Genomic DNA, 17,850 nt, shown 5'->3' on the forward strand with positions numbered 1-17,850 from the left:
GAGTTTGTATCAGATAGAGGCAGTGTGATAACAGATAGTCAGGAGATGTAAGTTCTGGTCTAGTAATTGATACTGAGTCAGTGGGTGACTTTGGGTAAGCAAGACATCTGATACCTTTGACTCTTAGAGCTAGCGTAATACAGTGGCTAAGAAAAGACGCCATGGGCTTAAATTCATTCCTGGCTTCAGTACTTTGAAGCTATGTAGTCTTTAATTATTTTAATTTCTCTAAACCTCATTTTTTTTTTTGTTTGTAAAATGGAAAGAATAATACGTACCTCATAGGAGTACTATGAAAAACCGATGGCGCATCACGTGACTCAGCAAAGGCTATGACGTATGATAACAGCTCAAGTAGCTGTTGTTATAATTATGATAATTATTTACAATGAGGGAAATAGATTAGATGCCTCCAAGGTCTTCTCAAGCTTTAAAATTCTGTGGTTCTATGAACAGCTCATTCCCAGATGATGTCAGATAAATGAGGTTTCACTGTATTTTGGGCAAGAAATCGATATGGCCAATCTTCAGTTGTGCACAGTAAGGTAAGGTGAGCAGAGCATGAATTATTCAGAACTTTGGTTACACTCAATATATTTCTATTTGATCTTGGAATGCATAGAACTTTTTAAAAGAATATTTTCCATCCTTCTTACATTGTGTTTAATGATTAAAATGAGTTTGGCCTTTCTGTGGTTGCCAAGGGAAAAGAGATAGAAAAACGCTAGGTACTGTGTATATGGTATCTTACTTAATCACCCGCCGTTTGAATGAAATCATCCAGCAACTGAGTGGATGACAGAAAAATCAAGCAGGATAATGCAGTTGTAGCTGTGATAATGGGCATGCCTGTGATGGAGAGCCAGCTTCAGGAATTTCGGAGGGCTTCTTCAGAATTTCAGGGGGCTCAGATCCATATGGGGTTTTAAACCCCAAGAGTGACAAATGACTATCAGGTGTTTTTCCCATGGATATCTTCATTTTCAAAATGGCCTTAGCACAGAAGTGGTGTCTAATAGAATTCCCTGGCACAGTGGCTACAGCCCAATGCTCTAAGAGCCGAATTATCAAAACTCATTTATCAGTAAGAATGCTTCCCCACCGACTGTACACTTTATCATTTAAAGACGATAGGTATCTTTTTTCCTTCCTCACCCTCTTCCTCCTCCTCCTCTTCCTCCTCCTCCTTCTCCTCTTCCTCCTCTTCCTCCTCCTCTTCCTCCTCCTCCTCCTCTTCCTCCTCTTCCTCCTCCTGCTCCTCCTCCTCCTTCTCCTCCTCCTCCTCTTCCTCCTCCTCCTCCTCCTCCTCCTCTTCCTCCTGCTCCTCCTCCTCCTTCTCCTCCTCCTCCTCTTCCTCCTCCTCCTCCTCCTCCTCCTCTTCCTCCTCTTCCTCCTCCTCCTCCTCTTCCTCTTCCTCCTCTTCCTCCTCCTCCTCCTCCTCTTCCTCCTCTTCCTCCTCCTGCTCCTCCTCCTCCTCTTCCTCCTCCTCGTCTTCCTGCTCCTCCTCCTCTTCCTCCTCCTCCTCCTCTTTCTCCTCCTCTTCTTCCTCCTGCTCCTCCTCCTTCTCCTCTTCCTCCTCCTCCTCCTCTTCCTCCTCTTCCTCCTCCTCCTCCTCCTCTTCCTCTTCCTCCTCTTCCTCCTCCTCCTCCTCCTCTTCCTCCTCTTCCTCCTCCTGCTCCTCCTCCTCCTCTTCCTCCTCCTTCTCTTCCTGCTCCTCCTCCTCTTCCTCCTCCTCCTCTTCCTCCTCCTCGTCTTCCTGCTCCTCCTCCTCTTCCTCCTCCTCCTCCTCCTCTTCCTCCTCCTCCTCCTCCTTTTCCTCCTCCTCTTCCTCCTCCTGCTCCTCCTCCTCCTCCTTTTCCTCCTCTTCCTCCTCTTCCTCCTCCTCCTCCTCTTCCTCCTCCTCCTCCTCCTTTTCCTCCTCTTCCTCCTCCTCTTCCTCCTCCTTCTCTTCCTGCTCCTCCTCCTCTTCCTCCTCCTCCTCCTTTTCCTCCTCTTCCTCCTCCTCCTCCTCTTCCTGCTCCTCCTCCTCCTTCTCCTCCTCCTCTTCCTCCTCCTCCTCCTCCTTCTCCTCCTCCTCTTCCTCCTTCTTCTTCTTCAATCAATAATCTGTTCAGTGAGACATTTAAACTCTTCAGAGGTAAAAAGCCCCATGAAGAGCAGACAGGACGCCAAGAGTCCAGGCTGGACAGCAGAAGTGTCACAACCTGGGCCAGAGCACTTGATGGAGTCCAGGCTTACACTCGCCAACAAGCTCTGTGACTCTGGTAAATTACTAAATCTCTCTGAGCCTTCGTTTCTTCTGCTGTAAACTGGGACTTCACTCTGAAGCTGGTAGAGCTCAGGCTTCAGAGCCGTCACTGGTGTAGGGTGGGTTCACATCTGTTCACACAAAGCGGACAAAGTATCTTAGCTGCAAGGAGCCCAGTCTCTTCTTATTCCAAGTGCCCTCCCTTGGCGCAGCCTCCAGCATTTTTGGTGTCTGGCTGAGGGGAAGTAAAGTTGGGGATACAGTAGTTTGGGGTTTAGTGCCTGTATTTATGCAACCATTTCTGTAGATTATTAAGTTTTTGCTGGCGTCCTGGTCTAGGAATGACTCACAAGTTCACTCCCAGCCCATTTTCATAACTACATTCTCATTTGTATTCAAATATTCTTTTTTCTTAAAGAAGACCTGTAAAATGTATTGACCTCAGGCCCTGGAAATCCTGGATCTGGCTCTGAGGATAAGGGTACCTATCTTGTACCATGGTTACAAAGATCAGTATAGAAGCTTTTCCCCACTTTTGTTCTTTCCCTTCTTTTTCCTTCTCTTTCTTTTCTAAAATCATATAGTAATGATAAGGATGATCTAATCCAGGGTTTTTGAGGGTTTTTCCCCCAAAACATTTTCCCTCCTCAAATAAAATCATAGGTGAAATCTTGACACATAAAATACAGTAGTAATTGACAGGATTTGTATGAAGCTTAAATCCTCACTGTTTAGGGAATAGTCCTCTCTTTTTTTATGTAAGTCTCCAAAGAACCACTGTGAGCCTCAGGATTACATGGGACCCAGTTTGAAAACATGTGATTTAACTCACTCCTTTCTTTTTATCATAGAAAATAACTCCAGAGACACTACACAAACTCCCTTCTTCCCATTCTATGTTCAGCCCACCATATCTGTCTTCTTTTTCAGGTTTATGACAATAAATAGAATAATGATAATTATTACTTAAAGTTTAGATGTAAAGCTAACTGGGATCAAAGACTTCTGTGTAAAAAATTAAACATTGAAAATCCTGGGAAAAAAACTGGGGAGAGTCCATGTGCAAAGGAGGCTTTGGGATGACATCTTAACCAAGGCAGGCAATCTAGGACACGTGAAAATACAAAACTTGTGGGTGGTACACGTGCTTAGCTAATGTCACTCTACAAATAATTAATTGGCAAGTAACGTTTGCAACAGTTATGACAGAGACAAAGAGTTCAGATAAATATAAACTGCAAAAAGATGATGAATGGGCAGTCCACAGAAGAACATGTCTGCACGGCCAGTAAACTTACGGAAAAGAATTCCAACTCTCCGTTGAGAGAAGTGACCACTTAGCATCCATCAGAGTGGCAACCAATAGTGATAATACCTACTGATGGGAAGAAGTTAAAAGGATACTTTCCTTCATTTCTAGTAAAAATGGCAATTGTCACAGACTTTCAGAAAGCAATCCTGATATATCTATTGAAATTAAAAAAACCACAAGACCTATTTCCAGGGTCACAGTATGACTTTCATGGGCCTTAGGTACTTTTTACCTGTATGGATTATTTTTCCTGCACTAAATACACACACATAAAAAATATAAAATATACTTTATAACTGTATTGATGTAAAGATGACTATAATCCAGAATAGATTCATTATTATCCTATTCCTATTGACTTTCTCCTCTAATTTTAAAAGAAATTGAAGATTAAAACATCTGCCAGGTCCTTAAAGCTCTCCTGGGCCCTAAGCACTATCTATGCCTTCTGAGCCTCATGACATCAGCACCAACTCCTCACCCAGAAGTCTGTCTACTGCGAGTCAGGTAAACTTCAGTGATACTCACTGCAGTATGGCCAGAGTCGCAAAACCTAGAAACAAAGCGAAGACCTTCAAAAGGCAATGTTGAATAAATTGGGTTGTACATTGTATGATCGCACCTTAGTAAAATAATCAAAGCCAGGAAGACATGTCTTTGAGTGTGTGACTCATCTGTTATCTTGCAGCCTCACAAACCTCTCTAAAACTCAGTGACTCCAAACAACAATTTTATCTGCCCATGATAACAGTTAGCAGCATGGGATAGATTCTGTTGGACATTCCTTTTGCTGGTCCCACCAAGGGTAATTCAAGCAGGTGCAACCAAATGGCAGCTCACCTGGGGCTGGTCTGTGCCAGCCTTGCTCACAAGTCTCATAGTTAATCCTTCTCTCAGTAGGGCCATGTGTCTCCAGTGAGCTAGCTCAGGTTTCTCCCCATGGGATCAGAAGTGTTCTCAAGGGCAAGAGACGACCAACAATGCTGTAGACCTAAGCTCACGTCATGTTTGCTAAAGTCTCCTTTAACCAAAGCAAGTCACATGATCAGATCCAGAATCATTGCGGGGGCAAGGGACAATGCAAGAGCATGAAGGGAGGGAGGTATGACTCACTGGGAAACACAGTCAATCTATTTCATTTTCAAGTTTCAGTACTCATATTTTTCAGTAGCTTATTTTCTCATTGAATTCCCGCAGCTTCATTTGGCATTTAAAATCAGTCATACTGCCTCATTCATTAAATTAGATAAACAATAGTAAAACATTTTTTAGCTGTAAAGTAGTGTAAAATATGTTTTTATTTGAATTGCAAGGACAGTTTTACTCAAAATGACTGAAGTTTGCAAAAGATTTAGAACTTTCTAATCAGAGCCAGATTTTTTTTGTTTGTTTTTTGTTAACCTGAGTCTTGTTTAGCTAAAAACAGTTGGAGAATTTCACACTCCATAGTTTTTCCTCAGCACACATACACAGATATTAATTTTAAAAATCTGCTCTTCCTTCAGGAGACTCTACTTTAGTAAAACACACCCTCTTTTCCAAACTATCTTCCAACAATAAGAACAAAATATGCCTTTTTCTTGAGAATGATGATAAGAGTATAAATGGTAAAAGTAGTAAATATAAATATGAAAAATAGTAAAAAAATAATGATGAGATTAGTATAAACAATTCAGCATAGCTTAAGAGCAGAGATTCTGTAGCTAGAATTCCTGTGTCTCAGTCCTGACTCTGCCTTTCTTTAGGTAAGAAGTCTTGGAATAGTGAACTAATCCTTCTGTTCAGATGGCAGGCACAAAGCACTGAGGAGAAGCCTCAGAGAATAGCTCTCTCTAAAGGCCAGGAAAAGAAAAACGACAGTGCAGGACATTAAAGGAGTGGTCAGAGGGTCAGAGAGACAAGTGTGAGGACACAGAAGGGCGGAGAAGAGTAAGTTTCCGTGAGGGGATGGGATAGTCAACAGTGACCAAGTCTACTGAAGTCACAGAGAAGGAGGACTTAGTCAAAGTCAGCATAGTGATCAGCAGCATTCTTGAAAGGGAGGCAGAAGTGATAACTTTCTGACTTGAGGGGGTTCAGGTGTAAGTGCTAAAAAAGAGAAGTTCCCTTAGGTTGGATTGATAAAACAGGAGTAGAGGGCAGCATGCATATCCCCCCCACCCCGTGCCATTACCCAAGGTAGAGGAGACGGGTGCTAATTAACAAAGAAGATGGAGCTAATGGGAAAAAAAGAGAAGGAAAATCGAGAAAATAATTCTCTTCAAAGTTTCAGAAGACTGGCATGAAGTAACATGGCATTGGAAAGGAGTAGTAAAGAAGGGTCCTTCTCTCCTCTTCCTGGCAAACTCCTACTCATCCTTTAAGACTCAGCTCCAAGTGACTTCACAAATAAAGCCTTACCAGACAGTCCTAAGTTGTCCAATCCCTTATCTAAAGTGTTTGGGTACTTTGTTTATATCTTTTTTTTTAAAATAACACTCATCCAGTTATATAGTATTTTATTTCTCCACACATCTATGCCATAGATTATACAGCAAATTCCTCAGAGCCAGGATCTATGACTCATTCATTTTACTTATTTCTAGTATAAGGCATAGCACCAGATCTAGTACTACTAATGTAAAAATTAATTAATTAATTAGCAATGGGAAAGGAAAAAGGACATGTGTAGATTACACTGAAGGAGTAAATACAGGTTTTAACACATTTGGATCAATGTTCTTAGTCTCATTATTGGGACAGAGTGAAAATGAGAATGATAAGGTTAGAGATGAGAATAGAGGATTGAGTAGATGGAGCAAGAGATAACCATAGCCAGTGTCTGTAAGATCTAAGCTAGTGATCAATAGGGTTGTTGAGCTTTGCTGTAGAGACCTATTAAAATGAGAAAGCATGAGTTTGTAGCACACGCCTACTTGGTTTTACAGGTTTTCCCCCCTCATCTTAGTCTTCTGTAACCTAAAAACAATAATGAAGAAAATACTAGTAGAGCTTCTCCAGACGGAGTAATGAAAAAACAGTCAATTTTATGTTTTGTGGAGTGAAGGTCACAGAGTATCAAGTATGGACATTAATATCACCAAGGAATATGGCAGTCATGATGATATAGAGACAAAGAGTTGTGGTTTTGTGACCAGAATTGCCAAGTTTGGGATTATTGTTTTCTTTAAAGTAGTGCTTTGGAGCTAAAACCAAGAATGGGAAGACTCAAACAAAAGGCAGAAATGGGGCGGATATGGGTAAGAGAGTAGAAAGGAAAAAATAAATGTAGATTTTACTTTGATCTCCAAAATTTTCTTGAAGGATTTGTCAAGTAAAGAAATATAAGCTATTGGTTTATTAACAAGAAATCAAAACTTTTTTCCTTTTTTTTTTCCTTCTAAATTACCCTTTTCCCTTGAGACTTGGACAGGTGAAAGAACCCATTAGAGGATGATAATGAGTAACATCTCATACAGAAATGCACTCATGGAAAGATCATGACATAATATTAGCATGCAGAATATCTGTTTTTAAACCCACACTCTCTCTACCACTACCATTTGTTCTGTGCCAATTATGAGACAATAGCTCCTCCGGGATATAATGTAGTTTACTCGGGGCATTCATTCAAGCTTAAAAAAAAAAAAAAAAACAATGAAGAGACAGAGAACATGTGAGGTTAATATTCATGTGTTAATGAGGACCTAGGTACTGTGCAGCTTACATTGTGCTAATTAAAAATAATTGCATGGTCTTAGAATTAGGGAGCTTTTATGGGGTGGGGAGGTCTCAAGGCCACTGCTGCCTCTCTGGATTTCCAGCTTGGTTGTGCACAAATAGTTACCTTAACAGGAATAATGAGATTCTGGGAAAACTAGGTTCTCCAACCAAATTCATTAGAGCCTGGTTGAGATCAGAAAATCAGTTTCATTGTTTCAAATGAGAAATATCTCATTCCAGTAGGTAAACTTATTTTTGAAAGACACATTAAGATCAGAAGGTGACTTAGTGAATAAAAGGCATCAGCATAAGGAGGGTCCCAGAGACCATCCTATTCTGAATATCACCAATTCACATATGCCCCAGGCCCCTTTCAAGGGCTAAGAATAGCTATTTATCATTTTGTGGTACATCCACATTTTTCATTCAAAGACTTTATTAAGTCAAGAGTAGGGTCTCCAGTAAACCAATCTCCTTTGTTAGCATCCTGTTCTTGATCTGTAGTAAGTATGTGGTCCCTCCGCTATAAGAGAGCAGGAAAGTGAAGACATTCATAAACTATCAATACCCAAAATGTCATTTTACAGCATTTACTAGCAAATGAGCTATAAAATTATTTTATGCTTCTTTTCAGTTTTATATCAAATCATTAGAAGTGAACTTTTCCCTTTCTGGGCAATCAGGAAAAGACTACTTACGATGTTCCAAAGATAACCTTTATGTACATGTTCATTTTTGATTTGTGATTAATTTTCTAACACGTTTCATCCTTAGCCACTTCTAGAGATCCATCTGCTTTAGAAGGTAATAACAGGAAGGATATATGCCAGATATACTTACACACCTATCTCAAATTACGAAGTGTAGAAAGGGTAAAGGAGAGCCTTTCTCAGCTCATCAGCATCAGCAAAGCTCTGGAGAACTGTTGCTTTGTACTATTCAGAGCACCCAGCATAAGACCTTACACATATGAGCCAAAAATAATCGTTTTATCTGGAAGATATTTCCCTCTTAAAATTAAAGTAGTAAAACATGGTGGAGAGACCTCCACATCATCTCTAAGTTGGAAAAGCTCCAACTTGGCCAAATCACTTGGCACCTATGTGTCTGTATTGGTTTCCCAGGACTGCTGTCACAAAGACCCACAAACAAGGTGGCTTACCAGAAATGTATGGCCTTACAGTTTCAGAGGCTAGAAATCCAAAATCAAGGTATCTGCAGGGTTGATTCCTTCTGAGGCCTGTAAGGGAGACTTTGTTCCATACTTCTCTAGTAGCTTCTTTCTGGTGGCCTCAGATGTTCTTTCACTTGCAGTTGACATTCTTCCTGTGTCTTTATATTGTCTTCCCTTGTAGGTATCTGTTTCTGTGTCCAAATGGCCCCTTTCTATAAGTCAAGTTGGATTAGGCCTACTGTAGTGATCTCATCTGAACTTAATTATCTCTAACACCTTATTTCCAAATAAGGTCACCATCCCAGGTACTGGGGACTAGAACTTCAACATCTTTTGTGGGGGATATATTTAAACCCAAAGCAACGTCCTTTTAAAATCACCAGTGTTTATGTGAAAAAAGAAGCCATGGTATGGAATCACTGATCTGTGCTTTCTTCTCCATTTCCAGGTACCTTAGTGTTTTAATCACATGTGTGTGTATGTCTTAACCACTCCTCAGCATGGTATTCAAGATCTTATTGTCATAAATGGAAGATGATAATACACACTTAAGAGCTGTGGAAAGTTCTTAAAGGGGAAATCTTAATATATTTAATAACAAAATATATTTATACATCAAAAACTACATATTCAAAGCTATAAGACAAAAACAGGGAAGACCAATATGAAAGAACACAGATTTTAGTCTTCATTTATAGTATGGCCAGTATAAATTAATAGAAAAATGATGACAATAAATGGGCATCACTCGTAACTGCACGCCCCACAATAGACTTAAAAGATCTCTCCAATGTACATTTGAAAATACATTTTCCAAATATTAATAAAAAATACAAATAAAGTAATGGAAAGTGCTTTTCTTTTTTTGCCATATAAGAAACTTTTTTTCTTTTTGTTTTATTTTAAATCAGAGTCTAGCCAGGGCCAGTGAAGATGCATTCACAGGCAAAGTTGTTGCTTTTAGATTCTCAAGAATCTAAGAGTGGCCATCAGAATTTAGAGCTCACTTCATGGTGGCATAGAGGCGGTGATGAGTACCTGACAACGGCTAATAGAACATGGCCACTGTGTATTCTGGATTGTGAGCAGTTACATTAACTTTTCACACCACTGAAGGAGGTCTACATGGAGGTAAGGAGAGGGGCCTGGCATTCAAAAGGAGAACGAAATACAGGCTCACCCAAATTTGCTCCCGAGGTCAAGAAAACAAGGTGTTATCTTTTTCTTTTATAGTATTTGCTCCTTTTCCAAAATTCATCAAAAAGTGTAAGTTCTTTTGATAATTAGAAATATCCACATTTTTTTTAAAAAATGAATCTATCTCACCCATCCTAACAAAAACTCCCTCACAAATTTAGTGATCTTCACCAATTTTTATTCCAGTTTGGCTTTCATGTTCAAATTCCTCCAATGATGTGGTCACCACCCAATTCCACTAAATAGTTCCTTTCCCTATAATTTGGTTCTATAAATACCAATGCCCTGAAATATTTAAAAAGTCACTCAAATCGGCTCCCTAAACGTATTGCCATTTTGCTGTTCTTGTATTCTGGCCCTCTTTCTATTCCCATATTTTGCAGCCATTCAGACTCTCAAGAGTGCTTCTCCTTGGGTGGAGTTCCTCCTTTATATCTGTCCCCGCGCTGACCATCCCTTAACTGTGCTTCCTCTCCCAGAACATGAAGCCGGTTGCCCAGCTTGGCCCCTCAACCTTTGGCTCGCCCCTCTGCCTGCGAGTTGGCCATCCTTCTGATGCCTCATGCCACGTCTGCACATGAGCAAGGGGAGCGTTTCTCCTCGTCCTTGATTGGGGCTGGGAGGGCAGAGCATGCACGTGTTGTTTGGTGTTCTACTGATGGTTGTAAGCCCAGGGCCATATGGATTTTTAAAGTTCAGTACCAACCTTTGACTTTATGCCTCCATCTTTTATTATTCTGCTTAATACTTCTTTTGTTAACAATACTAGGAACACATTTGATGCTTAATAACATCTGTTCATTAAGAGCGCAGTCCAATTTTTATATAGTTGTGATAAGCAGAATAATGCCACCCCCCCCAGGTGTCCTTGCCCTCATCTGTGGAACCTGTAAATATGTTAGCATCTATGGCAAAGGGACTTTATGATCAAGTGAAGGCCCATCACATGAGAGTATCCTGGATGATCTGGGTGGGTCTAATGTGATCATAGGGCTCCTTAAAACAGAGCAAGAGATGTGACAGGGAAATCAGGGAAAGGGAATCGGAACAACGGAGTGTGGGAAGGACTGGCTTCAAAGATGGAGACATGGCACAAGGACAATGAGCAGGGAATGAGGCGGAGTCTAGAAGCTGAGCCAGGTGAGCAAATGGATTTTTGCCCAGAGTTTTCAGAAGGAGCACAGCCCTACAGACACCTTGAATTTAGCCCAGTGAAACCCACCTCAAACTTCTAACCTCCAGAACTGTAAGGTAATAAGTTCGTGTTGTTTCAGTGCATAAGGCTTGATTATTTACAGGAACCATGTGAACCTAACACAGCGGTCCTTTGTCATTTTCCCTTGTACCTAGTGTGATGTCACACAGACAACACTCGTCGTTTAATGAAAATGAAGAACATACTTAGGATTCCCACCTTCTGGGGTTTTACATGCTATGAAATTCAATTTGATGTGTTCAATAGATAGTATTTCTTAACATCTGAGATTTATTTACAAATATGTACAAAAATTCGAGACCTTTTATTTGGTACTGGAAGTCTCAGCAGAGAAAAATTACTTTTCCAATAAATCGATGGACTTGATGAGTCTGTTTATTTCCCCATCAGCCCAGTTGCCTCTCTGTTCTTCAGCAGTGGACTAGCAAAACTCCATCACTGATGATGGCTTGCACACTTCTTCATTGGCTGCCGCCTTAGCCCTTGGGCACTGTCATCTCCTCAGGCTTAATGCACACAAATTGTGCAAGCCAGCTATGCCTCCCTGCACTGGGCCCAGAGCTAACTGGCTGAGGCATGCAGGGGAAATGCTTCGGTTAGCTCATTCTCTGCATTAAAATGTCAATATACTCAATGCTTTTTAGTTTACAAAGTGTGTGTGATTTCGTTTAATCATCACGATAACTTAGTTGAAGGAGATAGTGTTGCCTTCGCTTCAGAGTTAAGAAAACGAAAAGTTAAGGGCAGTTTCCACGCTGTAAATGACAGAAAGGAGATTTGAATGAAAATCTCTTAATTCCTTACTCAGTTATAAAACTAATGCAATTTCATTATATCCAGGTGTCCTTGCCATTTTACCTCCTTGCCATTATTCCAGATATGTATTTCTCAAGTGTATTTTTAATCATAACATTAACTTATGCACATTATAAAGTAATATGGAAAACAGAAAAGTATGAAGTTTTAAATCATCCATAATCTTACTGCTCAAAGATAACCACTGTTACTGTGTGGGTGCATTCATCCACGTATATTTCTTTTCGCGTGTATTTTTATTTGGGGTATGGTATCCCAATCCCTTTTCGTTATTTTGAGTGAAGTGAAGTGGCAGTCCGGCCTTATTTTATTTAAAATTTCACTCTATTGCTTTTTGGTGTCCTACCTTTTTCCTACTTATATCTAAATATTAAGAATTAGCGCGCCCTTCCGGAGTTAGCTTTTTTCCAGGATTAGATCCGTGCCTCTCAAACCATAGTCAGGACCAGCAGCTGCAGCGTCACTTGGGAGCTTGTTAGAACTGCACATTCTCTGCTGAATCAGAATCTTTGGGGTGAGGCCCAGGAATCTTAACAAGCTTGTCTTAACAAGCTCTCCAGGTGGTTTTCACACACGATACCATTTGGACTGAAATACTTGGGTTCCCATTTGTGTTGATGAGGCAAAAGAAGTCAGTAGGCCTGTCATGGGTGAAAGTCAAGCAGAGTAACTGTCCCACTTCGAAGAAAAAAAGAAGAGCAGCTTGTATACCCAGGTTTCCCTCGTCTACAAGCCGTCAGCCCTTGCTCTTAGTCAGTTACTTGAGTTAAGGTCTGTAGCCCTCTCTAGGGTGTTTATATGCTTGCTTAGACGTGCAGGAGTTACCTGCACTTCTTATCATCAGATCGTGCTTTCATCAGTTCTGACAGGCTCTTCTTAAACACCTACCATGTTTGGGGCGCCTGGGTGTCACCGTCTGTTAACCGTCGGACCCTTGGTTTCAGCTCAGGTCGTGATCATGGGATCCTGAGATAAGGTCCTGAGCTTGGGCCTCACATCAGGCTCCCCACTCAGTGTGGAGTTTGCTTAAAGACGCTTGCTCTCTCTCTTACCTCCCCTCCCTGTGCTCTCTTTCTCTCTCAAATAAATAAATAAAATCTTTAAAAAAAATCTACCATGTTAGATTATATGGAGTAGAAAAGAAAAATAGATATTCTACACCCTCCCCTCAAGATAACTCACAGTCTTGTTAGGAAATAAAATTTTCGTATATGAAATTCAATCAACAACAGTCAATCAAATCCTCAATTGACTATAATCGGGTATTAAGTACATGAGAGGAGCAGTGAGTGCCCTGGACCGTACAGAAAGATGGGTATATTGACTAGGGGCAGTCTCTTTAAGAAAGGAGCACTGTGAGGAGGACCTAATTAATAATTACTACATTAATCATAAAAGTTCCACCTATTAAATGTTTACCATGTCCCAGATACAGTGGTTTAGCAATGAGTGTTGTTATGTCCTCTAGTTCTCATTACTACATTGTAAATACCTGATACCTATTCTCCAGACAAGGCTAAAGGAGATGAGGCAACTTTGCCAGTGTTATATAATAGTACTTTGTGGAGTCAGAATTTCACCCCAAGTCTGTTGGATTGCAGAACCCTGTTTCTTAGCACTCCTGCCTTAATAGTTAACTCTGGTAGAGAAGGTTAATAGATTAAGAGGTTTGTAGTGCATTGCAGATAAAGGTGACCCCAGAAAAGGGGCCTGACCAGTGTGCAAGTTTATGTGGGCAAGTCACCCAAACCAGAAAACATCTGTTAGGATTATGGAAGGTCTTGTATGCATAGATGGTGATCTGGGATATAATATCACGGATACTGAAAAATCATTACATATTTTTTAACATAATGAAAGTACTGCTTTAGGACTAGACTAACATTGGCTGAAAAGCATAATTTGGTGAGAAGTGAAGAGGTATTTGAATAGGAGAGCCAATTCATAGTATGATTGTTTTAAACCAGATACTGGATAATAAGGAAAATGGGGTGTTTGCAGGGGGGAGAGAGAGTGACTAATGATTAAATATTTTAAAAAGAAAAATGAAAGCTTTTAGAGGCAGATTGCCCAAAGGGACTAAAAGGAAAACTTCAGAATTTTAACTTGACATTCTGGATCATTTTAGGCTACACAGAAAAATTGCAATTATCTGGAGAGACGTTGCAAAAAATTAGTAAGACAGTTAGAAATTGTGAGTTAAGGTCATTCTTTACTCTCTTTCTTCCTAACTACCTACATCCACCTGGTCTCCATCCCCAGTTGATTTTAAAAACACGTGAATCAGTCCCATCTACTTCATCCTTCCTCATACTCTCATATGGAAATAGTCATCCTTCACCTGGCCTATGGTAATGACAGCCTGTGTGTGCTCATGAATTTCTGAATCACTTCCCTAAAATCTGTTGTTTTTCTATAGGAGTTTTCTTTCTAAAACCTACGTCTAATTATAGCATCTTCCTGCTTAGAGTTTAAAAATCTTCCCCCCTGCCCTTTATTGCAGTATATTACTTGGCATGGCATTCCAGAATTAGAGCAACCATAGCTTATTATCCAAATAAGAGACTTGGGAGATTGAAATCGGGCATATTAATCATCACACTTGGACGAAAGACACGTGAGCTTTGCCTAGCTTTCCATCTGCATCCCCTTCCAGGGGCACCTTATGCATGAGTAATACCAAAATAATTAGTGAACAAACCCTACTGGTCCTTTATCTGTGGTGCTCACATCTGTATTTGCATTGCCTAATCCCCTGCTCAGCACATCGTAGGTACTCAGTATTTGCAGAAGGAAGGAAGGGAGGAAAAGAGGATTAAGTAAAACAAAGAATTTGAGAATTGTTTTAGCCTAGTATGTTGTTGTTGACATGAAATTGAATTTGAGGTCTAACCTCTTTGGAGAGAGAGGAAACCATAGGCAGCCAAGTGGAGACACAGAGAACGTGGAAGCGGAAGGTAGAAAAGATAGGTCCCAGAATCTGACCTGCTGTTAATGAACCACAGATTGCAGTGTGAATTCCAATGCTCTTTACCAAAAGACTAGATTATGTGTGCATCCGATGATAGCTCTTTACCAGAAATAGTTCTCGGTTTTGTAAGGTGGATCTTTCAAAGTTATCATAAATATCACTGTGGAGCTGTTTTTTAAAAGTCTTCCCAGTAGTACTCTAGAAGTTGTAACAACAGAGGAGATACGCAAATGTCCATTTTGTACTTCGGAAACCAGATGCAGTCTCTGTGAGAAAAGAGAATGTGTTAGGAGCATGGGAACAAATAGAAAAACAATGGAAAAGAACCTATTATTTAATTACATTGATGGCAGCCTTCTACACGAACTAGATGCGATGTAATTAAAATACCTGTAACAAAATGAAGCAGGGACATTCTTTCCTTTTTCCTAAATAAAGGAAGATTAGAAATCTCATGTTGTTTGAGGGAAATGTATAATATCTATGCAAAAAAAAAAAAAAAGGGTGCTTTTGTGTCTGTGTGTGTGTGTGTGAGAGAGAGAGAGAGATTTTTCTCTTAGTTGATAGCCCAACAAAACAGCCAATACTTATGGCCTTTCAAAATAAAGTCCCTTACAATAAGGAGATGGTATCTATAAATAACTACAGATTAAATATTACTTCAGTGATCTGGGCCCTATTGCAACAAACATTACATTTATTTTACAATGTATTGATAGTTTTAGACCTTTCCCCAACTATAAAGCCATAGCAGGAACTTGTTAGGTCAGAAATACTTATAGAGTAAGAACCAAATCATGAATTTCAATGTAGAGAAAAAGAACATTCGCTCTAACAGGAGGATATACTGCTCAGCAGTGCTGGCCAGTAGTGGATGTGGCTAGGGCACCCATCTGGGGAGCCATTTGCTCTGCACTGTGCTCATGTAGGCTGTTCTGTTCTAGCGATCTATGAGCCTTCCTGTGAAGCATACAAACACCTGGGCCAGACGTCAAATTACTACTGGATAGATCCTGATGGCAGTGGACCTCTGGGGCCTCTGAAAGTCTACTGCAACATGACAGGTAACTATGCCATACTTATGTTTCATAGACATTTCTTTTCTCTATGTTGAACATGAACAGTATACCACTCAAGTTTCTTCTGCACCATGTTCTTATCACAACATGTAATAAGCTAAATATTGTTGGATTTGTTCAGTAAAATGATGAAATGTATTTCTGAAGCAATAAAATCTTCTAGCCTGTTCTTTTTAAAGTCTGCCTTCTGACTTGAACATTTTAAAATATGAATATGTAGGGGAAAAACCCAGAAAGTGAAATTGAGGGGGAAGTCCACAGGAAGAGCTGTGGCCCATGGAGTAGGCTCCACCAGTAACCTAGACTGAAGAACTTAGTATCACTGCTTGACTGTCCACGCTGCCCATGTCAGGGGAAGCTTATGGACCGCTCCTGATCTTCCCCGGGCCCTGTAGTTAACAGAAGGAGGCTTGCTTTCTTTTTTTTTTTTTAAATTTTTTATTATGTTAATCACCATACATTACATCATTAGTTTTGATGTAGTGTTCCATGATTCATTGTTTGTGCATAACATCCAGTGCTCCACGCAGAATGTGCCCTCTTTAATACCCATCACCAGGCTAACCCATCCCCCCACCCCCCTCCCCTCTAGAACCCTCAGTTTGTTTTTCAGAGTCCATCATCTCTCATGGGTCATCTCCCCCTCTGATTTCCCCCCCTTCATTCTTCCCCTCCTGCTATCTTCTTCTTTTTTTTCTTAACATATATTGCATTATTTGTTTCAGAAGTACAGATCCGTGATTCATCAGTCTTGCACAATTCACAGTGCTCACCATAGCACATACCCTCCCCAATGTCTATCACCCAGCCACCCCATCCCTCCCACCCCCCCCACTCCAGCAACCCTCAGTTTGTTTCCTGAGATTAAGAATTCCTCATATCAGTGAAGTCATATGATACATGTCTTTCTCTGATTGACTTATTTTGCTCAGCATAACACCCTCTGGTTCCATCCACATCGTTGCAAATGGCAAGATCTCATTCCTTTTGATGGCTGCATAATATTCCATTGTATATATATATACCACATCGTCTTTATACATTCATCTGTCGAAGGACATCTTGGCTCTTTCCACAGTTTGGCTATTGTGGACATTGCTGCTATAAACATTGGGGTGCCCGGACCCAGAAGGAGGCTTTCTGTGGATGGAAATTCCATTCTGGCAGTACCCACAGTTTTCATGATATGTATCTGGAATTTTCTACATCAGAAGAGAACCTAGTTTTTCTTCACTTCCATATTAAATTTCGGGGTTATGAAATGAAATTGTGTGTTCTTATAAACTGCCACAATGTGTAAAATATACAGATCTCTAAGAGCAGATTTTCCATCAGACACTTAGTAATGTCTTACCCTCCAAAGTAGAAGAGTGTGAGGCATGTCCTATTCACTGGCTCCAGGAGAGGATCAGCATTTGATGGAAACTGCTGAAGTATTTGATTAGAACAGTAATGACACTACTTAGGATGATTACTGTATGATCCGTCTACTTTGTGTCAGGTACCATGATAAATTCTTAGACTACCTGGGTTTGCATCCTAGCTCCATCAGTCACCAGGCATATAATCATGGGCACCTTAGATTAACTTTATTAAACCCAATAAGCCTCAGTATGTTTATCTTTGAATGGATTAATAATAATATCTACTGCATAGCATTCTTATATAAATGAAATAAAGTAATATACATATGGTTCTTCCCATATTGTCTGACACATGGTAAACTTTCAGTAAATGTTATCTGGGAGTAAGGTATTATTTTTTTTTAAAGGATTAGATAGCTAAATACCTTGCTTATATTATTTAGGTAAGATTCAAACACAAATCGGTTGGGGGGCTAGTGGTTCTTAAATCAGGCAATGCTTTGGAATCATTTATGGAGTTTTTTGTTTTTGCTTTTGTTTTCCATACATACTAATTGTCTCTATGCTGAAGACTTTGATTCAGCAGTTTATTGATTGACAACTCTCCAGGGAACTTTGTGGGTGTGATCTGAAACCAGCCCCTGTACTCAGAGGGCAGGGAGAGACCCAAGAAAGACACAGGCCCCTCCAGGTTGGTAGGTGGCAGTTTTAATAAGCACAGGGAACTTATATATGAGGCTTGTCTTGCTGGCAGCATAATCTTTAACAGTA

At 40.3% G+C, this 17,850-nt stretch overlaps 1 protein-coding gene across 2 annotated transcripts in view; it reads left to right on the top strand.

The window, feature by feature from the left end:
- Nucleotides 1–17,850, top strand: part of CNTNAP2 (contactin associated protein 2) — a 2,031,041-nt gene that overhangs the window by 1,337,322 nt on the left and 675,869 nt on the right. For both annotated transcript variants that reach the window (XM_027574309.2, XM_027574310.1), the window contains exon 12: nt 15,581–15,700. In XM_027574309.2, coding sequence (XP_027430110.1) covers nt 15,581–15,700 — 120 coding nt within the window. The remainder of the gene's footprint in view (nt 1–15,580; nt 15,701–17,850) is intronic.

The sequence above is a fragment of the Zalophus californianus genome, chromosome 12 (genome assembly GCF_009762305.2).
Source record: "Zalophus californianus isolate mZalCal1 chromosome 12, mZalCal1.pri.v2, whole genome shotgun sequence".
Taxonomy (NCBI): domain Eukaryota; kingdom Metazoa; phylum Chordata; class Mammalia; order Carnivora; family Otariidae; genus Zalophus; species Zalophus californianus.